The sequence below is a fragment of the Pagrus pagrus genome (genome assembly GCF_965226575.1).
Source record: "Pagrus pagrus genome assembly, chromosome: 12".
In the NCBI taxonomy this organism is placed as follows: domain Eukaryota; kingdom Metazoa; phylum Chordata; class Actinopteri; order Spariformes; family Sparidae; genus Pagrus; species Pagrus pagrus.
In genome coordinates, this window is record NC_140196.1 from 16,214,700 (window position 1) to 16,233,868 (window position 19,169).

General features: G+C 39.2%; 1 protein-coding gene across 1 annotated transcript in view; it reads left to right on the forward strand.

Moving 5' to 3' along the window:
* col11a1b (collagen, type XI, alpha 1b) overlaps positions 1-18,387 on the forward strand; it is a 91,371-nt gene extending 72,984 nt beyond the window's left edge. Inside the window, exons 47-67 of the mRNA XM_084369844.1 lie at positions 1,346-1,399; positions 2,816-2,869; positions 3,004-3,057; positions 3,287-3,340; positions 4,616-4,723; positions 4,899-4,952; positions 5,419-5,472; positions 5,732-5,785; positions 8,651-8,704; positions 11,201-11,308; positions 11,437-11,490; positions 12,052-12,105; positions 12,725-12,832; positions 13,487-13,540; positions 13,632-13,667; positions 13,749-13,802; positions 13,928-14,189; positions 15,525-15,637; positions 15,863-15,931; positions 16,230-16,463; positions 16,744-18,387. Coding sequence (XP_084225970.1) covers positions 1,346-1,399; positions 2,816-2,869; positions 3,004-3,057; positions 3,287-3,340; positions 4,616-4,723; positions 4,899-4,952; positions 5,419-5,472; positions 5,732-5,785; positions 8,651-8,704; positions 11,201-11,308; positions 11,437-11,490; positions 12,052-12,105; positions 12,725-12,832; positions 13,487-13,540; positions 13,632-13,667; positions 13,749-13,802; positions 13,928-14,189; positions 15,525-15,637; positions 15,863-15,931; positions 16,230-16,463; positions 16,744-16,890 — 1,833 coding nt within the window. The 3' untranslated portion in view covers positions 16,891-18,387. The remainder of the gene's footprint in view (positions 1-1,345; positions 1,400-2,815; positions 2,870-3,003; positions 3,058-3,286; positions 3,341-4,615; positions 4,724-4,898; positions 4,953-5,418; positions 5,473-5,731; positions 5,786-8,650; positions 8,705-11,200; positions 11,309-11,436; positions 11,491-12,051; positions 12,106-12,724; positions 12,833-13,486; positions 13,541-13,631; positions 13,668-13,748; positions 13,803-13,927; positions 14,190-15,524; positions 15,638-15,862; positions 15,932-16,229; positions 16,464-16,743) is intronic.
* Positions 18,388-19,169: the final 782 nt, after the last annotated feature.

The following is a 19,169-nucleotide window of genomic DNA, read 5'->3' on the forward strand; positions in this document are numbered from 1 at the left end:
GGTCAATAGGGCCAGATAACGTTGTTATTAAGTGCAATTGGCTTTTAATTGGGCATAATGCACTCCATCTCCACTCTTTTAATTATGTTTGGCTAAGCTGCCCTTCAATAGATGGCAGCCGCCACTGCGAGCTCAGCTCTTCAATGCAATTATCTGTAGCATTAATGATTTTTGACTGTGGGGAATGAATGGCTTTCGGTTTGAAAGGCTTCCATCGTTCGGGGCTGTGTTTGCCGCGGAGTTATTGGAGTCCTCACTGATTTCTTCAGATTAAGAGGTCAAGATGTGGACCCAGAGGACTGTAAATATCAGATTTGATAACGTCCTAATGGTTTGAAGCTAGAGTGGAAAATCATAAGTAAACATTATTGATTTGCTCTGATTTGTGTTGTGTGATGATTTGTGTGTTTGTGTGTGCGCATGTGTGTGTTCAGGGTAATTTAACTTAAAATACAACTCCTCTCTCCTGCCTTCTAATCCATTCCAACATATATTTTATAAAGAAGCCGAGCAAGTCCAGCATTAATCACGAGCCCGTCACTTCCAAACATTATACATGAAATAAGTTGATGCTTTATTTATTTTTCCATTCTCACTACCCTCATGCTTTATTACTGTGACTAAAGTCCCAGTCAGAATCTGTTATAAATTAGCCCTCTCTGCCGACGCAAAGGTACAGTAAATCAACAAAATGGGCTGAAACTACACATATGTGATCACAGTGATTGATATCCATGTCACTCTGATTTTACAGCAACTTATCATTACCGCTGCTTTCCACCCACCTATTGATTATGCATGCTCCATCATCGGCGCCTAACTAGCACAACAAATGATAACTGCAATTATGCAGATGGACAATAAGCTACAATAGAAAGTGAGAGCTCCTTCATTTTAGTTGCAGATAGAGTACACCGTCTTGAGTTGTGTTTAAACTGTTTTAGTCAAACATGATTGAATCCCAAAACTGGATAATACACACCGCCTGCACTGCCCCCTTTGTTTCCACCTTCCCTTGGACGTAGATGGATGGAGCTCCCACCCTGTAATTTACACAGCCTGATTATACCCAAGCCTCCCATACCCTTTAATTACAATAGGTGTCCTTTTTGACTAATTGTGTGTTTACACTCAGGGGTTCTGCTTGTATTAATGCATGCTCCATCACATCGCCTCCTCAAGCTCACTATTCAATACACATCATCTGAAATTGCCTGTTAATGAGCAGCAAAAAATGTATTTATGCACCTGTCTGTGGATTCCTTTTAAATATGCAGTGTTGTGTCAGGTGCTGCCTCACATGACCTTTTTGCTTTGTTCTGAAGGATGTTTGTCTTCTTTGCAGGGTCTGCCCGGCCCTCCTGGTGAGAAGGGAGAGAACGGAGACGTGGGCGCGATGGTGAGTTTCGCTCTTTTCTGCGACTCTTTCCCCGTTACTGCGATTCACATTGTTTTCACGTACAACCCAGTGAGGTGGGAAATTGTGCTGATTGCTCTGAAGTTTTGGCTGGTGGCTGAGTTTGGCAACCCCACAAGCCACTTGACAGATGCTTTTGAAGTCTGTGGAAGATGTATTGACACAAACACTCCTGCTGGTGAGAGTGTTGTATGCTCTGTTCCCATGCAGTTTTTATCTACTAACATTTATTAATTTTTCAATATAGTTAGACTAACAGCACTCTCAGTAGAGCTCTAAAGGGAAAGCTCAGTAGTATCATGTGCAAATACTGTATGGGGGATTGATTTTCTGGCATACAGTCTCACTAGCACACGAGTGCAACAGAGAAAGACCTGAGCTTGTCTGTGAACAACTGATCACATTGTGAACTTTTGGGATCGTGGCTTTGGTACACGGAGCAGATATCTGAGTATTATACATACTTAGCTCAAGTATCAAAGAGTAATACACAGGCTCAGTGGTCAGTCCCAACCCCATTTCCAATACAGAAGTTGCCATCAAACAGAACAAAAGTAGAAAGTCAGAGCAATGTTTCTGAAGATAATCAAATCTGCATTTCTTTTATAAGATTACTAATGCTGCTTTTCTTTTGACAAAACACTATTACAAAAGAAAAAAAATAATAGCAGGCAGTACAGTATATGACAAATGACTGCAGCGGTCCGTCCTGACTGCAGTGCACTGTACTGAAGATACCCATGTGTATTCTGCACTTTTCTGATTTTTACAATTGTATCCCGTGCCTTATTTTATTATCATGTCGTTTATTAGACAAACTAACTTCCTGTGTTAATTTAGTTTTATATATTGTTTTTGTGTATTTGTATATCATCTTATAATGTTTCATTTTCAATCATCTGATCAGACTGGACTTAAATACACTAAATACACATAACTAAACTAACGACAAGATGAGGTGCAGGTAAAGTGAGGCAGAGAAACAGGTGAGGGTTATGAGTGGAAAAACACTAGGAACAGGGAAGGAGCTGATAGGCTGGAAAACACTGGGAACAGGGCTGGGCTAATGAGACAGAAGAAAGACAAGTGTGGAGGGAAAATCAAGCTGGTGAGGAGCACAAGAAAACAGGAGGGAACACCGCAAAAACCCAGATGACATGACGTCAGCAGATTAATCAATAATGAAAATAATCATTAGTTGCAGCCCTGCACATGTTTGGTGAATATCTCTTATATTGATTCAGGCTCTGATAACCACTGAAAACAAACATTACAGCAACATGTGATTCTTTTGGATATATTTTGGTAGAGCATGCATTAAGTTTGCTATCAGCAGCATTAGAAGAAAGCCATGTTTTACTACTGTATACTGAAGATTACCTTCATCTTTGCTGACAGGGTCCACCTGGTCCTCCAGGCCCCAGAGGTCCTCAGGGTTCCAGTGGAGCCAATGTAAGTTTGATTGCTTTTATGTGCTTTGTTTTTATTAACTTTTCAACTTTCAACAATAAACTGCACACTTTTCTTACATAATTCCTGCATTCTTCGGATAATCCCTATCTGTCCTTATTCTGATTCATCCACAGGGTGCACAAGGTCCTCCTGGTAGCATTGGTTCAATGGGAGGTGTTGGTGAGAAGGTAAGAACGAGCACGTCTTGCCTCAAAATAAGTAAAGTAGTTTCTCTTTCTGCTCCTGCAGGAAACTGCGATTTTGATTATACTAACGTGTAAAGCATATTTTTTGTGTGTTTGACATCAATGTAGAAGATACAAAAACAACAGCACTGAGCTGGCAACCTTAGTCGGCTGATAACACTATCTGGGTTGTTTTCACACATTGATGCTCACTTTCACTGTGTTCCAACAGGGAGAAACTGGTGAAGCTGGCAACCCGGGATCACCTGGAGAGCCTGGTATCGGGGTAAGTACAGTATCATGCTGAAGTGCCCCTCATCTTATTTCAGAAAAGATTTTTTCACTGTTAAGAGCACTCAAAATCCATGGCAATACACAATCCAGTCATATAATTCATCCTGTATGTAAAGTGTCTGCCTGTGAATATGTGAGAGTGAAGCTAATTAACTTATGTTTACTATTTGACACTTCAGCAGTGGGGGCTGTTACACTCTTAGCATTTCACCTCCATATTACTGTAGGCTGATGTGCAGCAATGCCAGCAACCTGAGGGCTTTTCAGCAGATAATTAGCTCAGCAACATTTCAACACCTCCTCTGTTGGTGGTGTCATTAATCTAACCTCCTCTACGAGTCTGCTATTAGAGGCAAAAGTCAAAATATCTCAGGATTTATTCAGGGTGACAGGAGCATCACAATAGCTGGGAGTTCTTCACAAAAAGATTTTGTTGTTTAATGTAAAAAAAAACAAAAAAAGAAAGAGTGTTAAATGACTAGAAGTTTACTTTCTCATAACTTATTTAACATTGATTTAACCTGGGCATCTTTCCATATAACGTTTCATGATGCAGTAAACTGTTTGCCCGCAAAAAGACCTCTCATTTTTACTTTCCAGTGGTATAAATCATGATTAAGTGTCCCCAGTAGGCATCAGAGCAGTGCCATTGAGTCCATGGTAAGCGGTAGACATTGGTTGTGTGGACCAGGGCGGCCTCACCTGAGTAATGGGTATGGGCCAGTCACCCTCCTTGAGTCCATCAGGTCGTATTGACGTATCCATCTGCTGCCACATATCTGTTTACAGTGACAGATAGAGGCAGTGTTGCACGTCACATCGAGGTCAATTTTAAAGGTGCCACACTGGCATCGACTAGAGAAGCGCTCTGCTCTAATGGGCCAAATAACGATTCTGGGCTTGTAATTATGCTCCAACTGCTGCTCTGACTCATAGCCAACACTCTAAGACACTGATGCAGCTATTACAAGAGTAAAAAATGGTATTGTAATGATAAAACTAATTAGTGTGATCATTTAGTATGATTTTAAAAAGAAACTCTGGAGCAAATGATGAAAAAAGTACACTTAAGGGTTTCATCCTGGTGTTTTTATGAGGCTGTACGAGCCATACTTTGAGACAGTTCGGTGCATGCTTTGAAACCAGTTGTAGTGACAGTTTTGATGGCACATATGTCTTGTGGCTCATTTAGCATTCTGTCATCAAAGTGCCGTGGATGGCACTCATGTGGTCGTCACAATGACAAGTCTGATGTATTTCTCCTCAGGGCCCTAGAGGAGAGACTGGTGAGAAGGGAGAAACTGGCCCACCCGGAGCTGCTGGACCCGCCGGTGCCCGCGGACCCCCTGGAGATGATGGTCCCAAGGGTAACCCTGTATGTCAGCTCCACTGCCACACACACAGTCATGACTGATGCATTATTAGAGCTGTCAGCAACAGAATCACCGTGTCACATTTCGCGGTAGAGCTGTCTGCCTGCCAGAGTTGTTGTGGACACGATATCAAATATTTGAGTCGAGCTCACTCTTATTGTCTCGGTCTCCCTGCAGGGTCCTGTCGGCTTCCCAGGAGACCCTGGTCCCCCTGGTGAGCCTGGTGCTGGTGTAAGTGCTACATTTATCCCTCAATCGATCTTGTGTTTACTTTTAGGAAATAATACCATTCAGTGACTGTGTTGCGTTAATTATCCCACAGTTTAGCATTTAAGAAATAATGAAATACCTAAAACAATTAGACCTGTGTTATTTGTTTTGTTGAGTTGTCTACATACATTATCCCAAATGTTTCCGACAATGTTCAAACTTTTCAAAAATGTTTTAACATAAATAAAACTTTCACACAATACCCTGATCTTAAACATTTATCCTCGAGTCAAGCAGATAGATTTTAATAAATCCAAGTAACGGTGGGAATTAAATCAAAAACAATTAAAATGTATGCATTTTTCTAATGTGTAATTCTTGATTTTCCCATTTTGTTTGGAAGGATTTTGTCATTGTTTGTACATATATTTTTTTATTTGATATAAAATGGTCCCAACTAATGTTGTCATTTTTGTATTTTGTTTAGGGCATTGATGGTTTACCGGGTGACAAAGGAGACGATGGAGAAGCTGGACAGCCTGTAAGTCTTATATGATCCGTAGTAAACAAATCAGAAATATCAACATTCAGCAGCTAAAAATAATTCCCTACTGTATGTTTACAATGATGTGCAGGGATACAGCAACATTGATTCTGTAATGTGTATGCCAACTCTTCTGTCGACATGGAATATCTGTGAACATGGATATCTTTTTATAAAAGTAGAGTTATCTCATTATGTAACAAAACACTTCAGTTTTTGTGCAGTGGGGTTAAGTGTACTTTCTACTCTGATTTAGGGCCCTTCAGGTCCATCTGGTGAAGCTGGAGTACCAGGACCTCCTGGCAAAAGGGTGAGTATATTTCCAAATTGATGCATGAGATGATACTTCTGCTAAGCTCTCGAGATGCTCTCTATTTATAGATCCACAGTGCTCTTACAGGCTCCCACTGTGGATTGAAGCACATTTATGATGGCATTATATATTTGGATTTTAAATTAATTTATACATATTTGACAGAAAGTGGTGCCCATTAGTTAACTGAGTTTCTACAGCAGGCAGTAATTGCAGATAAAGATCATCCTGTAAGAGAATATTGACATATTGTGAGTTTGACTTGCAGTAATGTGAAAGCAGTGGGACTGCTGCTGCTGCTAATGTCAGGGAATTAACTTGTCACTTTAATTTCTGGCACTCCATGCCCTTTCTGTCACACCAGACTTGAGCTGATATTATTTCATTTCACTAGCGTAGCATTTTTTATGATGCCTTCCATTTACTGTAATAATGTTTTACGGTTAGCAATAAAGCATGCCATTAATGTTGGGTATGAAAGGCTGGCGCAATATGGCAAGAGAGAGAAGAAACTTCGATATTTGGAGTGAATTAATTTTGTTCTGTTTACTTCAGCAGAGTTGATGCTCAATTAACTCTAACTTTCCCTCCAGAGTATCAGTATCAACAAGCTCTGCAGACATCTCTGTATATTGAGGCAAACAGAGGTCTTTTTATGTTTACTGTCTACTTCTACTTTACAACAATACAAAAGGAAATATTTTACTTTTTGCTCCATACATGTATTTGACAGCTATAGTTAGCAGTCACTTGTAAGGTTTTACATGGAAAAAAACAGCACAGGCATATATAAAAAATTACATTTATTAATGAATGTTAAACCTTTGGTTCTTAACCTTCTTGGTTAAAGACCTACAAAAAACAGTGTTTACTGATATCCACCCAAAACGTCACTATGTCCTTCTGGTTCTCAACCCCCGAATGAGGTCAAAAGAGGTAAACTTATACAATATTTCACCAGAGAAAAGGGAAGTGTATAGAGTAGTCCAAATGTTCGAAACAAATTTGTGTAGCAGAACTTTTTTTTTCTGCTGTCCTTCCTCATTAATCATCTCAAAACCCCTCCGATTTTTATTGTGACCCACTGGAGGGTGTGCAAGCCCTCAGTTAGCAACCACTATGCAAAATACCTAATAACTGTAAATGAGACCGATAAACTTGCTTTGCTTTGACCAACTACAACAGTAAAATGCTACTCATGCAATGATGCATCAATTTTAAAGGGTAACACCATCATTTTAACACAAAGTGTTTACAGGTCTTGGGGAGTACTCCTGCACATGTGAAATAAAGTAGTGTAAGGCATTTTGTCTCAGAAATTCCTCCAGTGATGTCACTCAGTGGTTAAGTTGCATTGTGGGTAATGTAGGTGCCAGCTTTTAAAAAGCAGTTCACTGGTCCAGTAACAGTGTTGGAGTCAATTTGGACAATTTAAAAACAAATGAACATAATCGATACAGCAGACTAGAGATATCATCTTTTTAATTCCACGCATTGTTTTTTCCTTTTCAAAAACTGTCACCTACATTACCCACAATGCAACTTAGCCACTGAGTGACATCACTAGAGGCAGTGTTTCAGATTACATGCAGCTTCCTTGAGAGCCACAAAAGGCTTTATACTACTTTTTTCACAAGTGCATTTATACTCTCCAAGACCTGTGAACATGCTTTAATGTATAAAATTGGTGGAGTTTTCCTTTAACAATCTAATAATACAGTTTAACAATACATTGGTCACAGGGGTCATGAGTGAGTAAGGGATCTGGGATCTGTTTGCTGAATCTACTTTGCCGTTTTCCTGATTTCCAAAAATTGTAAATATAATTTAACATTTCTGAAGACCATACAGTCCGGCACGTTGCATGACAGAAGATGACTATTGGGGTAGACACAGTAGCATTATCAGAAATGTCTAACAAATAAAAAAAATACATATATATATATATATACATATATACCTGTGTTGATGCCTCACTGCCAGAAATCTTCCTTGTTAGGCATCCGGCACACCGGTTTGCATGTTTTTTCTGCGATGCTGTGGCTTGAATTAAAATGCAGCTGATCATTTTTTAAAAACATTGGTATGGTAAGCACTTTTTCTACACACAATTTGTATTCCTCGGGATAGCATCCAGGTGACAGAGGCTACAGAACAAATTAGACCCCAGTTCCATGTCCATATTAATGGACTTTGCGATATGATTTCTCATCCCCCACCAAGGTAATTCTGGGTTAGTCTCTCTCCCAATATCTCTTCGAAATTGACTCAGGTTTGGTGCTCATTGATGCATGTGGCTGCTTGACTACATTAGCACACATGCACGCACGGGTGCACACACACACACATGCCCGCATACACACACAACACACATTCACTAATGCACGTACACAGTTGCCAGGACTCATAACCTACATTGAAGACCGGTGGCTTTTGTTTGGTCTATTTGATTATGGTTTCTAATGGCAAATGACAGCCCACTTACAAGCTTCTGACCAGAGGCTGTTTGGTGAAAATGCTGATGTGCTTTTAGCTCAGTATGTTTGGAATGTAGGGCAATTTACTCGCGCTGATGTTGTCTGGCCGTGCATAACCCTCTCTCTTCAAAAAGATTCAAGGTCAGAGCGTGCATCAGCTGAACAATAAGTATGTACATAAAACTGCAGCTTGTCAGCAAATGCTGGATAATTCCCCTTTTAGAGAATAATTACCTATTCTGCGTCCTTTTGAAAAGGTTTACGTGAAAGGTTTTGACATGAGAGATTATAGTTAAGTTAGTTTGTTAACTACAATGATTCATTTGTATAATTGTAGTATTCATGGACTAAACTATGATTGCAAATGTGTTGTTGTTGTTCTCAGGGACCTGTCGGCCGAGCAGGTCAGGAGGGCAGACAAGGAGAAAAGGGATCCAAGGTGAGTTGTCATCCGTCTGACTTCAAACATTAGCATCAGCTATTAAAGTTGAATATTGTTATTATATTTGTATTGGGATCAGGGTTGAATAAGCAAAGAGATGTCATAGTTAAAACTTTATAAGCAACTGAATACTTAATATAAAATATAAACAGAACAGAATTTACTTGGAAAACCATGTCTGAGTTCATGCTCTTTTATTTATTTTGGTTCAGAAAGGTAATTCAGTTGGTCATTTTAAGATCTAAGTCAAAATATTCAGTAACTCAAGTTGGATTGTTGAAATTAAGACACTAAGATGTCAAATTCACACATTTGAGAGAAGGCGCATGAATTTTCTTAATTGATTTATTACATTTTTGAAATTACCTTTTAAAAAGAAGAGAATTCAAACCACATTAATTCAAATAGCTGATTTTCACAGTTAAATATAATGCTTAATTTTAGAGGTCAGTATAATTTTTATGAAGTTTCCTAAGAAGAAAGATGTAATTTCGTACTTATTACAGGGAGTCTTCAATTGGCACATGTCCACTTATTAAATTAACTCTACTTGCTAGCTTACCCTTGAGAGTCGGCGCTCAGCAGGCTGACTGAATTTGCCAAAATGTGATATTTGTCCAAAGGCAGCGTGCAATAACACATGCACAGTCTGGAGAATAAACTTTCCAATAAAAAATTAATTTAAATGGAGCTGCGCTTTCAAGGATTTTGATATCTTCTCAATAATTAATACTGAAGTGCATTTTCAAAAAACTTGCACTTACAGAGCCTTAGAATAAAAACTAATATATATTTTTTTAAATACTTTATTATAGATTATTTCTAAAAGTATTTTTTCATGCCCAAAAAGTGTTCCATCATTTATAATTTTAGCTCTGTCCATGTCCTTCACCTGCTTCATAGATGTCACACACAATATATTGAAGAGATGTACGGTGTACAAGCCAATTTTATCTTTCTTAATGAATAAATACCAAAAGAATTTGAGTTTCAGAGGCCTTTTAAGTCAAAACCATATTTTAGACCTAAAAAATAAATGGGGTTTGATACTTGATACTCCAGCTAATTCCCATAATTATAAGGTGTAAACAACCAAGATATTTCAATGCTATGAATTAATTTGTAAATTCACCAGCAGTGAAATTTCAGTTAGCGATTAAAGGGGCCCGTTTGAGTTCTCTTTTTACCATAATGCACTGTGTGTATCTTTGAGTTTAAACAAATGTATTAAGTTCATTTAATACCTCTTAAACATTTGCTAAGCTGCTTTTTTAAGTGATTGAAATCCAGTATTGTTTACATCCATGTTTAGCAGCTTGCTGTCTTCTGCTCTGCATTGTTGGCACTTTGCAGCATGTTTTGGCGTGTTACCACCACCTGTAGATCGTTGAAATAGTGTGACGCCGTCTGCACACACGTGCATCCTCATGCACCTGTGCAAGATAAACAACACTGAACCTTTACAAAGACAGCTACAAAAAGCGAACCTTTACGATGTTTCTATAAATGGCCGTCGGACAACAACATTGAATCAAAAGTCTATGATGATAATTGTCCAGTAGTTCTAAAGGGCAGGGTTAACACTGATTCAAACCCAGAAGAAGCAGTGAGGTTTCTTGAGACTATCAGCAGGTTTAATTGCTTTGTTAAAATCAACAACACGCGAGTGTTTGCACAGTTGACGAGTCTTTGTAAGCCTTGAAGACATTTTTTGTCTCCAAATCATTTGGTTCAAAGAAATGCACAGGCACAAAAACCTGACAAATCTCAGACATAGCCTCGCTCTTCCCTTTGTTCTTTGTCGTTCGCTATCTCTCAAACACACACACACACACATATATACAAAGTGCACATTCCATTCACATTGAGGTAAAGGATTAGAGTTGATTTGATGGAGACAAGACAAAGCCTGCATGTTGATCCTAGAGTGTCAAATCCAGGCCTAATTGGTTGTCAGAACAATTTAATCCCCTCCTCCGATGAGCCTAGTCGATATGACATCTCTGCAACTTCAATACATAGAAACTTGCTGTTCATGCTCAGAGACAATAGATAAGATCTAGTAACATTTGATCTGTTTGGATGTTGCAAATCCTTGAATCCCCAATCTGAGGTTTGGTGGAAAGAATAACATTGCAAATCATCAAACAATGTGACTTCGAGACACAAGATTGCTTTAATTATGAAGTTGGATAAAGGTCTCGTTGTCAGTTTTTAGTGACAGTTTTTAAGATACCACGTTGAACTTCAGACCAAGAATAGCACTGTGGAGCAATGTTTTGAAGAACGAGTCTCAAGTGTTTTGTATCAGCTGCACAAGGCCGTACAAAAGTGCAAACAATCTCCAAAAACATCTGTTTTAAGTGTTATTTTGAGGAAATTAATGAATACATTTTTTTGTTAATACTAAAGGAAACATACAACGTGTTTTGGTAAGAAACAGAGCCCTATAGATCATGATGATGAAATACTAACTGTGCTAATGTTTTACAGGGAGAAGCTGGAGCAGAGGGGCCTGTTGGTAAAACTGGACCTGTTGGACCTCAGGGGCTTGCTGGAAAGGCTGGTCCTGACGGACTGCGTGGAATCCCCGGCCCTGTTGTGAGTACATTTTGTTCATAAATATCACTTTTATATGCCACATTATAACCTGACTAATGCCTATGCCTAAAATGCAATATTATTATTCTAATGTTATTAACCAAACCTTGTTACTATTTTTTTTTCAGGGTGAGCAAGGACTTCCTGGTGCTTCTGGCCAAGACGGCCCTCCTGGACCTCTTGTAAGACATGTCTTCTCACCTCCTCAGTGGAAAAAAAAGTTTTTGTTTTTTTAATTAAATCAGACAATGTGCTGACAAGGTGGTACAATCCACCAGTTTTAGTGTGATAAGTAATAGTAGAAAATAATAATAAATATTTTGATAATTTATGAATCATTTACTTATTTATTTAAGCAAAAAATGCCCAACTTTTGCTGGTTCCAGCTCCGTAAATGTGAGAATCTGATGCTTTTCTTTATCATACATGATAGTCGACTGAATAGCTTTGGATTTTTGGACTATTTGTTAGATAAAACATGACATTTGAAGGCGTCACCTTGGGCTTTATGTACAACATTTTTCACATTTTAGGGATATTTTATGGAAAAAACGATTAAATGATGGTGAGACTTATCATTGGTTGCACCCTTAAAACATTGCTTAAAGTAGTCATGGACATATCTCCACAGGATAAACACAGAGTAGTCACCATGAATGCAGAGATCTGCGATGGCTGTCACTGTAATATACTGTGAATTCTTCTCACAATATGCTTGACAATCTGATTATTTCCCACCACAGGGACCCCCTGGACTTCCTGGTATGAAGGGTGACTCTGGATCCAAGGGAGAGAAGGCAAGACATTATTATGATGCTAATCTCAAACGGCTTTATTGTGTATTTCTCATATCTGCGTACGCGCCTTATCTGAAGCTTCCACAGTGAGCAAACATCTAGGCCTATTGCCTCCTATCTCTTTGTTCGCACTCCCCCAGTGAGTGAAGAAAGGTCCTGCTTTGCGAGGAGCTTTCACAGTGATTTAAAGCACCAGATGAATATGTATAAGTTCAATAATATCATCTTTCTAATGGTCATTGGTTTAATGCCAGCATGCAGCAGTCAGAAGCAGATGGTCATAACTCTGCCCAGCAGCAGGTGCCGAGACACAGCACCATTGTTAAATATGACGACCACTATAAACACACTAATTATTTATAGGCAGAAATAAGACAGTACTGAGGTCTGCTGGCCAGACATGGTGCATAAACCTGCTGGTGAATTTGCATTTTTACTTCACTTTGAAAAACTGCCTTGATTTTCTGCAGATGATGAATGAACAGAAATTAAAACTTTAGCAGATACAAAAATTACTTTTTGTCCAATGGATAATTAGTACAAATGTTGTTTTGCTCTCGGGGTTTATTTATATGCTTTTGTCTCACTTGTTCTTTATCTTCTTCTCTTCCTGTTCCAGGGTCATCCAGGTCTGATTGGTCTGATCGGGCCTCCTGGTGAGCCCGGAGAGAAGGGAGACAGAGGTTTGCCTGGACCTCAGGGCACTGGAGGTGGCAAGGGTGATTCTGTAAGTCAGTCTCTGTGTCAGGCAGATATGCTCTCCATTGTCTCCATAGGAACGTGAATCTTATATATCATAGTGCTGCATAAATGTATGTGTAAAGTGCGACTTTTCCAGACCTACAGCTTAAATTCCCAAAAGACTTCCATATAGAAACAGGGAAGAGAAAGGGAACCTTTTTTTAAATTATTTTATCTCACTTATACTCATATCATGGTAAGAAGGGCTTCTGGGTGTTGCTGTTTATTGAAATTATATCGATTTCTGGTGTATAATTTCATGATTCTCACATCATTTAAACATAAACTAAGACAAATTAAGTTATTTTTACATGTGTGTCAGTTTTCTTATTTTATGTTTTTGCGTAGTTTTGCGTTAGTTTTGCGTATATTTTCTATATAGTGCTACATTAGAGATTACATTTAGAGAGCACTGAAGTTTCAATTCCTGTGTACTGTACATATGGTTTTGATAATAAAGCTGACTTTGACTTTGATATCACTATTGAAAAATGACTTGCATATCAGCCAATATTTCTACCTTATCTCCCAACTCTAACTGCAAGACACTTTAGACAAATACATCCATCAAGTGTCATATCTTAAATAAGACATCTATTTAAATGCATTCTGACTGATGTCATCTATTGTCTGTTATAAGGGTACCGTTGGTCCCCAAGGTCCTCTCGGCCCTCCTGGTCCACCGGGTATTTCTGTAAGTTCAGTCTCTTCTTGATTAATCAAGCACTTTTACACTTTGTTGCATCACGACTGTTGCTCATCTCTTAATATTTCTTTTTCAACAGGGCCCTCAAGGACAGAAGGGTTCCAAGGGATCGACTGTAAGTTGTGTTTTCATCCTTTTCAGTGTTTTATTCTTAGTTCCTTCTTAATTTAGTTAACGATGCCTTGTTTTCCATCAGGGTACACAAGGTCAGAAGGGAGACAACGGAATTATTGGACCACCTGGACCACCTGTAAGTTACCTGTTTATTTTCATTCATTTAGACAGATCTACTCGAGCATTTTGTTATACATGTTATTCTTTGAAAATGTATTTTAAAACAATATAATGTGCTTTACCTTGACCTCCGTGTTTCAGGGACCACCTGGTGACATCATCCAGCCACTTCCCATGCAGCAGTCTTCCAGAAAGACCAGGCGGCAGGCTGAGATGCAGGGCGACGAGGCGATGGCGGACTACGGCGTCGATGGCGTGGGTATGGAGGGAATGGAAGACGTCTTTGGATCCCTCAACAACCTCAAACAGGACATCGAGCGCATGAAGTTCCCCATGGGCACCCAAGACAACCCTGCCAGGACCTGCAACGACCTGCACCTCAGCCAGCCTGACTACCCCGATGGTAGGATGGAGACAGTGTTTATCGTAGTGATAACAATGAGACAAAATTGATCAGCAGTAGAATTTGGTCTGCAGAAACAAACAGTATATGTCAGGCGTCATTTCAGCACATTATTTTACACTTTGCTTCAGTCGGAACCGAAAGTGGCATTTCCAAGGGTATAATTTCTGCAAAAACTTTAAAGGTTAGTTTGATTTACTCACTAAAATCTCTTTAAGCGGTGTCCGCCTTCTGTTAAGCTGCCAAAATCCTGCAGAAAGAGAGAGAGGAGTTGACACAAATGTTGACAAACTCATCTGAGTCACCTTCAAGTGTGACCGTGAGCTCACAGCGAGCTTTACAAGCAGCAGCAAGTGATGTTTACTTCTCAAGCTACCGTACTTACAAGCTGCCCTCTCATAATTCTGGAGGTTGCTGGGGCTGCATGAAAAGAACGACTGCAGGCGCTACTCAGGATTAAAACACCTCATGTGCAGGCATTTGATGATTTTTTTTTTTGTTTATTTACATTTACTATCCTTTTGAAACACATGAGCATCAATCTAAGACAAGGCAGTGAAGGACATTGCTATTTGTAGGGTATTAAATGTGATTTTAGGTAATAATACTAAATAAAATATAGCATGTTACATGGCATCCATGTTTTTTTTTATTATGGCAATTAATTTAATTTTGTTGTATGGTAAATGTATATAAATTCTCCTTTTTTGAGATCATTTTCATTATCGTTAATCTACAGTATTTTCTAGATTCATAAAACCAACAGAAAAATGTAAAAACAAATCAAATAAAAAGATGGCAATTAGTTAGACAATGAAAAGAAGATGATTCCCACCTTTTAAAACCTGAAACAATCAATTTTTTGGCTTTTTGGCTTAAAATTCTGTTACAATTCCTAGATTTTCTGAATAATTGCTGCTTAATTTTATTTTAAAATCAAATACTCCAATCCAAATCCAATTCTAAAACACTTTTAAAAACAAGAACAGTTACAGTACAATCAAAAATCAAAGACCGGTTTAAAAAATAAAAGGACAATAACAAAGAAAGGCAATTCTCATTGCGAGTTAAAAACCAAGGAATAAAACAGCAACCGTGCTCAGAATCATTAAAACAGCATTATAGAAACAGCAAATTGACTAAACGCTGCAGCTCTAAAGCAACGCTCCAGGAGAAAACAAACAACAGTTTTTAACCTCCCTGTAGACGAGTGCCGCAGTTTTGTTTATTGCGAACGTTAAATAACAGCAGTAGTATTCACTCTGCAGAAGGCCAAAGCTGTGCTTCACACCACCACTGCTTTGCTCCTGCGTCATGACTGTGTTTGTCTCTCAGGTGAATACTGGATTGATCCAAACCAGGGCTGCATAGGAGACGCAATCAAAGTGTTCTGCAACTTCACAGCAGGCGGAGAAACGTGCATCTTCCCTGATAAGAAATCCACGGGAGTAAGTAATGAGCAAATGTTAACACCTGAATCAAACAGTGTTTTATGGTAATGGCAATTTAAAGACCGTTGAATCCACAATATTGATCCATTTTCAATGAATTCAGCCAGGTTAAAAACAGACGGAGCTGTTTGCTGCTGTTTAACTAAGATCTGTGTACAGCTACTGCAACTGTGACATATTCTCTGATTAACCTTGTAACTTTTTGCTTGTTTTTCGTCATAGGTTAGAATATCCAACTGGCCCAAGGAGGCTCCAGGTTCATGGTTCAGTGAATTTAAACGTGGCAAAATTGTGAGTCAACTCGCATGACTTTTTATTTACTTATTTTCTTTCCCATTACCTCCCAGCAGACGTTCACATCCTTTTAAGATAAGTTTTTCCAATTTGGCAGTAGTATTCATTCACTCTCCCTCCCTCCCTTACCTTTCTCACCCCTTTTTCTTAATTTCCTTTTTACCCCCTCATCTTTCCTTCCCTCCATTTTTTTTTTTACTCCCAACTTTTTAAATTTACCTACCCTGTGCCCCTTCTTTAACTGTTTGTCCTTGTCTCATTCCCTGCGTCATTCTCTCCATCTGTCTGTCCCCAGTTGAACTACGTCGACATGGGAGAAAGCACCATCAACACAGTGCAGATGACCTTCCTGAAGCTGCTGAGCTCCTCGGCACGGCAGAACTTTACCTACATTTGCCACCAGTCTGTGGCCTGGTACGACGCCAAGGCCGACAACTACGACAAGGCGCTGCGCTTCCTGGGTTCCAACGATGAGGAGATGTCTTACGACAATAATCCCTTCATCAAGCCGCTGATGGACGGCTGCTCGGTAAACACTCATTTTCTAACTTCCAGTTTGCAATTCAACTTTTTTTTCTAAATCCCATTAATCCTCGCAAATATGTTGACTGTCGTAGAGAAATGTCAGACATGTTTATACAGGTACAGAGGAGGAGAATTGAGGGAGCATTTACTGTTCTACTGTCTGTCCATCAATTCATCTACTCTCTATTCATGCGTATCTACAAAGCAATCTGTTCAAAAAAAAAAAAAACATACATCCATCACCTTACTAAAGGTGTCTTCTTGTGTGCCCTTTGTGTTCGCAGCTGAAGCAGGGCTATTCAAAGACGGTGATGGAGATCAACACTCCCCGCATCGACCAGTTGCCCATCATCGACGTCATGCTGAATGACTTTGGGGAATCCAACCAGAGGTTTGGCTTCGAGGTCGGCCCCGTCTGTTTCCTCGGCTAAACGCGCCCCGACTCCCCGCTGAAGGACAGGGTCAGAGGGTACACATTAACACCCACACGCTGAGATCCGACAACCTTTACCTTCTCTCCCCGCGAAGCAAAAAAAAACCTGTGTTTTCTTATGTTGCCGAGAAGATCCACTCAAGCCCGGAGAAGAAGAGTGCCCCCAGGCCCTGTCATGAAAGCGCTGACCAGGGGAAACTACTCCTCGCCCTTGTAGGGCCAGAATCACATGACTTTAACTTACATGTAGTGATGGGAGTGACATCAGGAAAAGGACATTTGATGCCGTGGCGGACAGTGGCGCACTTTCAGCAACAGAGAGAGGATCCACTCACCCCAAGCCCCATCCTCCCTTGTCCTTCCCCTCCCACCACGCCTCCCTCTCTGGGTGCTCCAGGTGCTGCTCTGAATACAACCACAGAGGTGCTTTTGTGCAGAATCACAAAACACTCAAAGGTGCTACAAAAAGTGCTTTTTGATAAAACTGTAATTATTATTATTATTTTGTACAATATTGTTCCTTTCCGAATCCACTCTTAAAAACTTGCATGTGCCCCAGCTCTTAAAGTTTAAGTAATATTTGATAAACGATATAGAATTAATTCCAATGAATATATTTGACTTGTGTTAAAAAACAAATTTGTTAAGAAATGTAATGTCCTTTGAAAACATTCCAATTTGTAAGTATAAAATAATCCTTTTGTAAATAATATAACTTTCAATATTTGATTTTTATGAGAGCAAGCCAAACTGGAACATAACACCTAACTCTAAAAGCATTTTGTCTTTTATCATGACATGCCATTTGGTATGCCCATCAGGATATTAAGCCATAATAAATATAGATAGTAATATAAATACTGTAAGAAAGGGCTTATTCTTCCAAACTTTATTCACCCAGATGTTGTACTGTACCTCAGTTCCTTAAAATGTCGACATATTTGGCTCTTCAACCATGTTTAAATCTTTAAGACACAATCGAGTTTGAACATCATTTGTGGTAGAAAAAAAAACATTTTTTGTGTTCGTCTGAAAAAGCCCTGTCGATTTTCTTCTTTGTAACAATGGACAAAATGTTTTCATGTGCCTTGAATTGTTCATTCAAAAATATTAAAACTGGATTCTGAAAAATGTCGGGTTGAACGTCTGTATTGTTGGCTATTGAAATGATTAGTGCTCATTGTGATTCTGCGCTGCCTTATACGTTTTACCTTCCTTCGCCATGATAATTTAAGATTAGGAGGATTAGTGGTTCCAAGTGTTTGGGCTCATGTGATTGATTCTGCCGAGCCCAGGCACTGTGATCTCTTCCACTTTTATTTCTCTGACTCAGATTTGACTTTGATCAAGATCTGTTTGCATCTCCGTCTCTTTAGCTTAAAGCTATGATAGCATCGACTTCAGAGTCGCTTTCAAACCTGTGTAATTACAGTATGTTTACAACCTATGTACAACTGAAATAAATGTTTGGTGCTTTGCCAAATGCACACTGCAATCGTTTGCATTCACTTACAGATTATAATTATATGTAATTATAGCAAATTGAGTCCATAGAACCAGTGTGTTGAGCCAAAATGCGTGATTACACAATGCATGCTGACATCTGACTTGCAATCGCTGAATGACTACACACCCCCCGGGCTGATCAGGCTTCCCAACTGCACCACTGGCTTTGGTCGAAAAATAGTCAGACCACATGTCGGCATTAAATTGTTCCCAGTGCAGTGAAAAATAAGGAGTGTGTCACCCCTGCCTCAAAAATGAAGCTTTTTCTGCCCAATTATCACATTGTTGATGTTCTGTCATGAGAGAAAACTGTGCTGGCCACCCTGACAACCTCCAAAACTTTCACTTTTCTGAAACAACATGCTGCTTTCATCACTTCAGTTCCATACATCCACATACAGATATGCAGCCGAGATGTTTGTCCATTCTTATTCTTTACAGCTTAATGAATTCCTTTCAGGTATCACAAGTGTAATCTGCTACATAATCATACATAATAATAGCTCACATAGCATGTGCGCTGCTGAAGAATCCACAGCAAGTGCAAATTGACAGTAATTATCTTTTCTTCCCAGGGGGTTTGTTATTTTAGCAGTGGGGAGTGTGGAAATTGGATTACATTTATGATAATGAAGGATGTAAACCATGGGACAGACTTTACAAAATAGATGTTTGGCAGCAGTGAATATGACTTTAGCTCACGTCCAAAAATGGGTACAACAAGAAAGCTGGATTATTTCTTATGCATGTCTTCCTGTCGTGACGATGAAT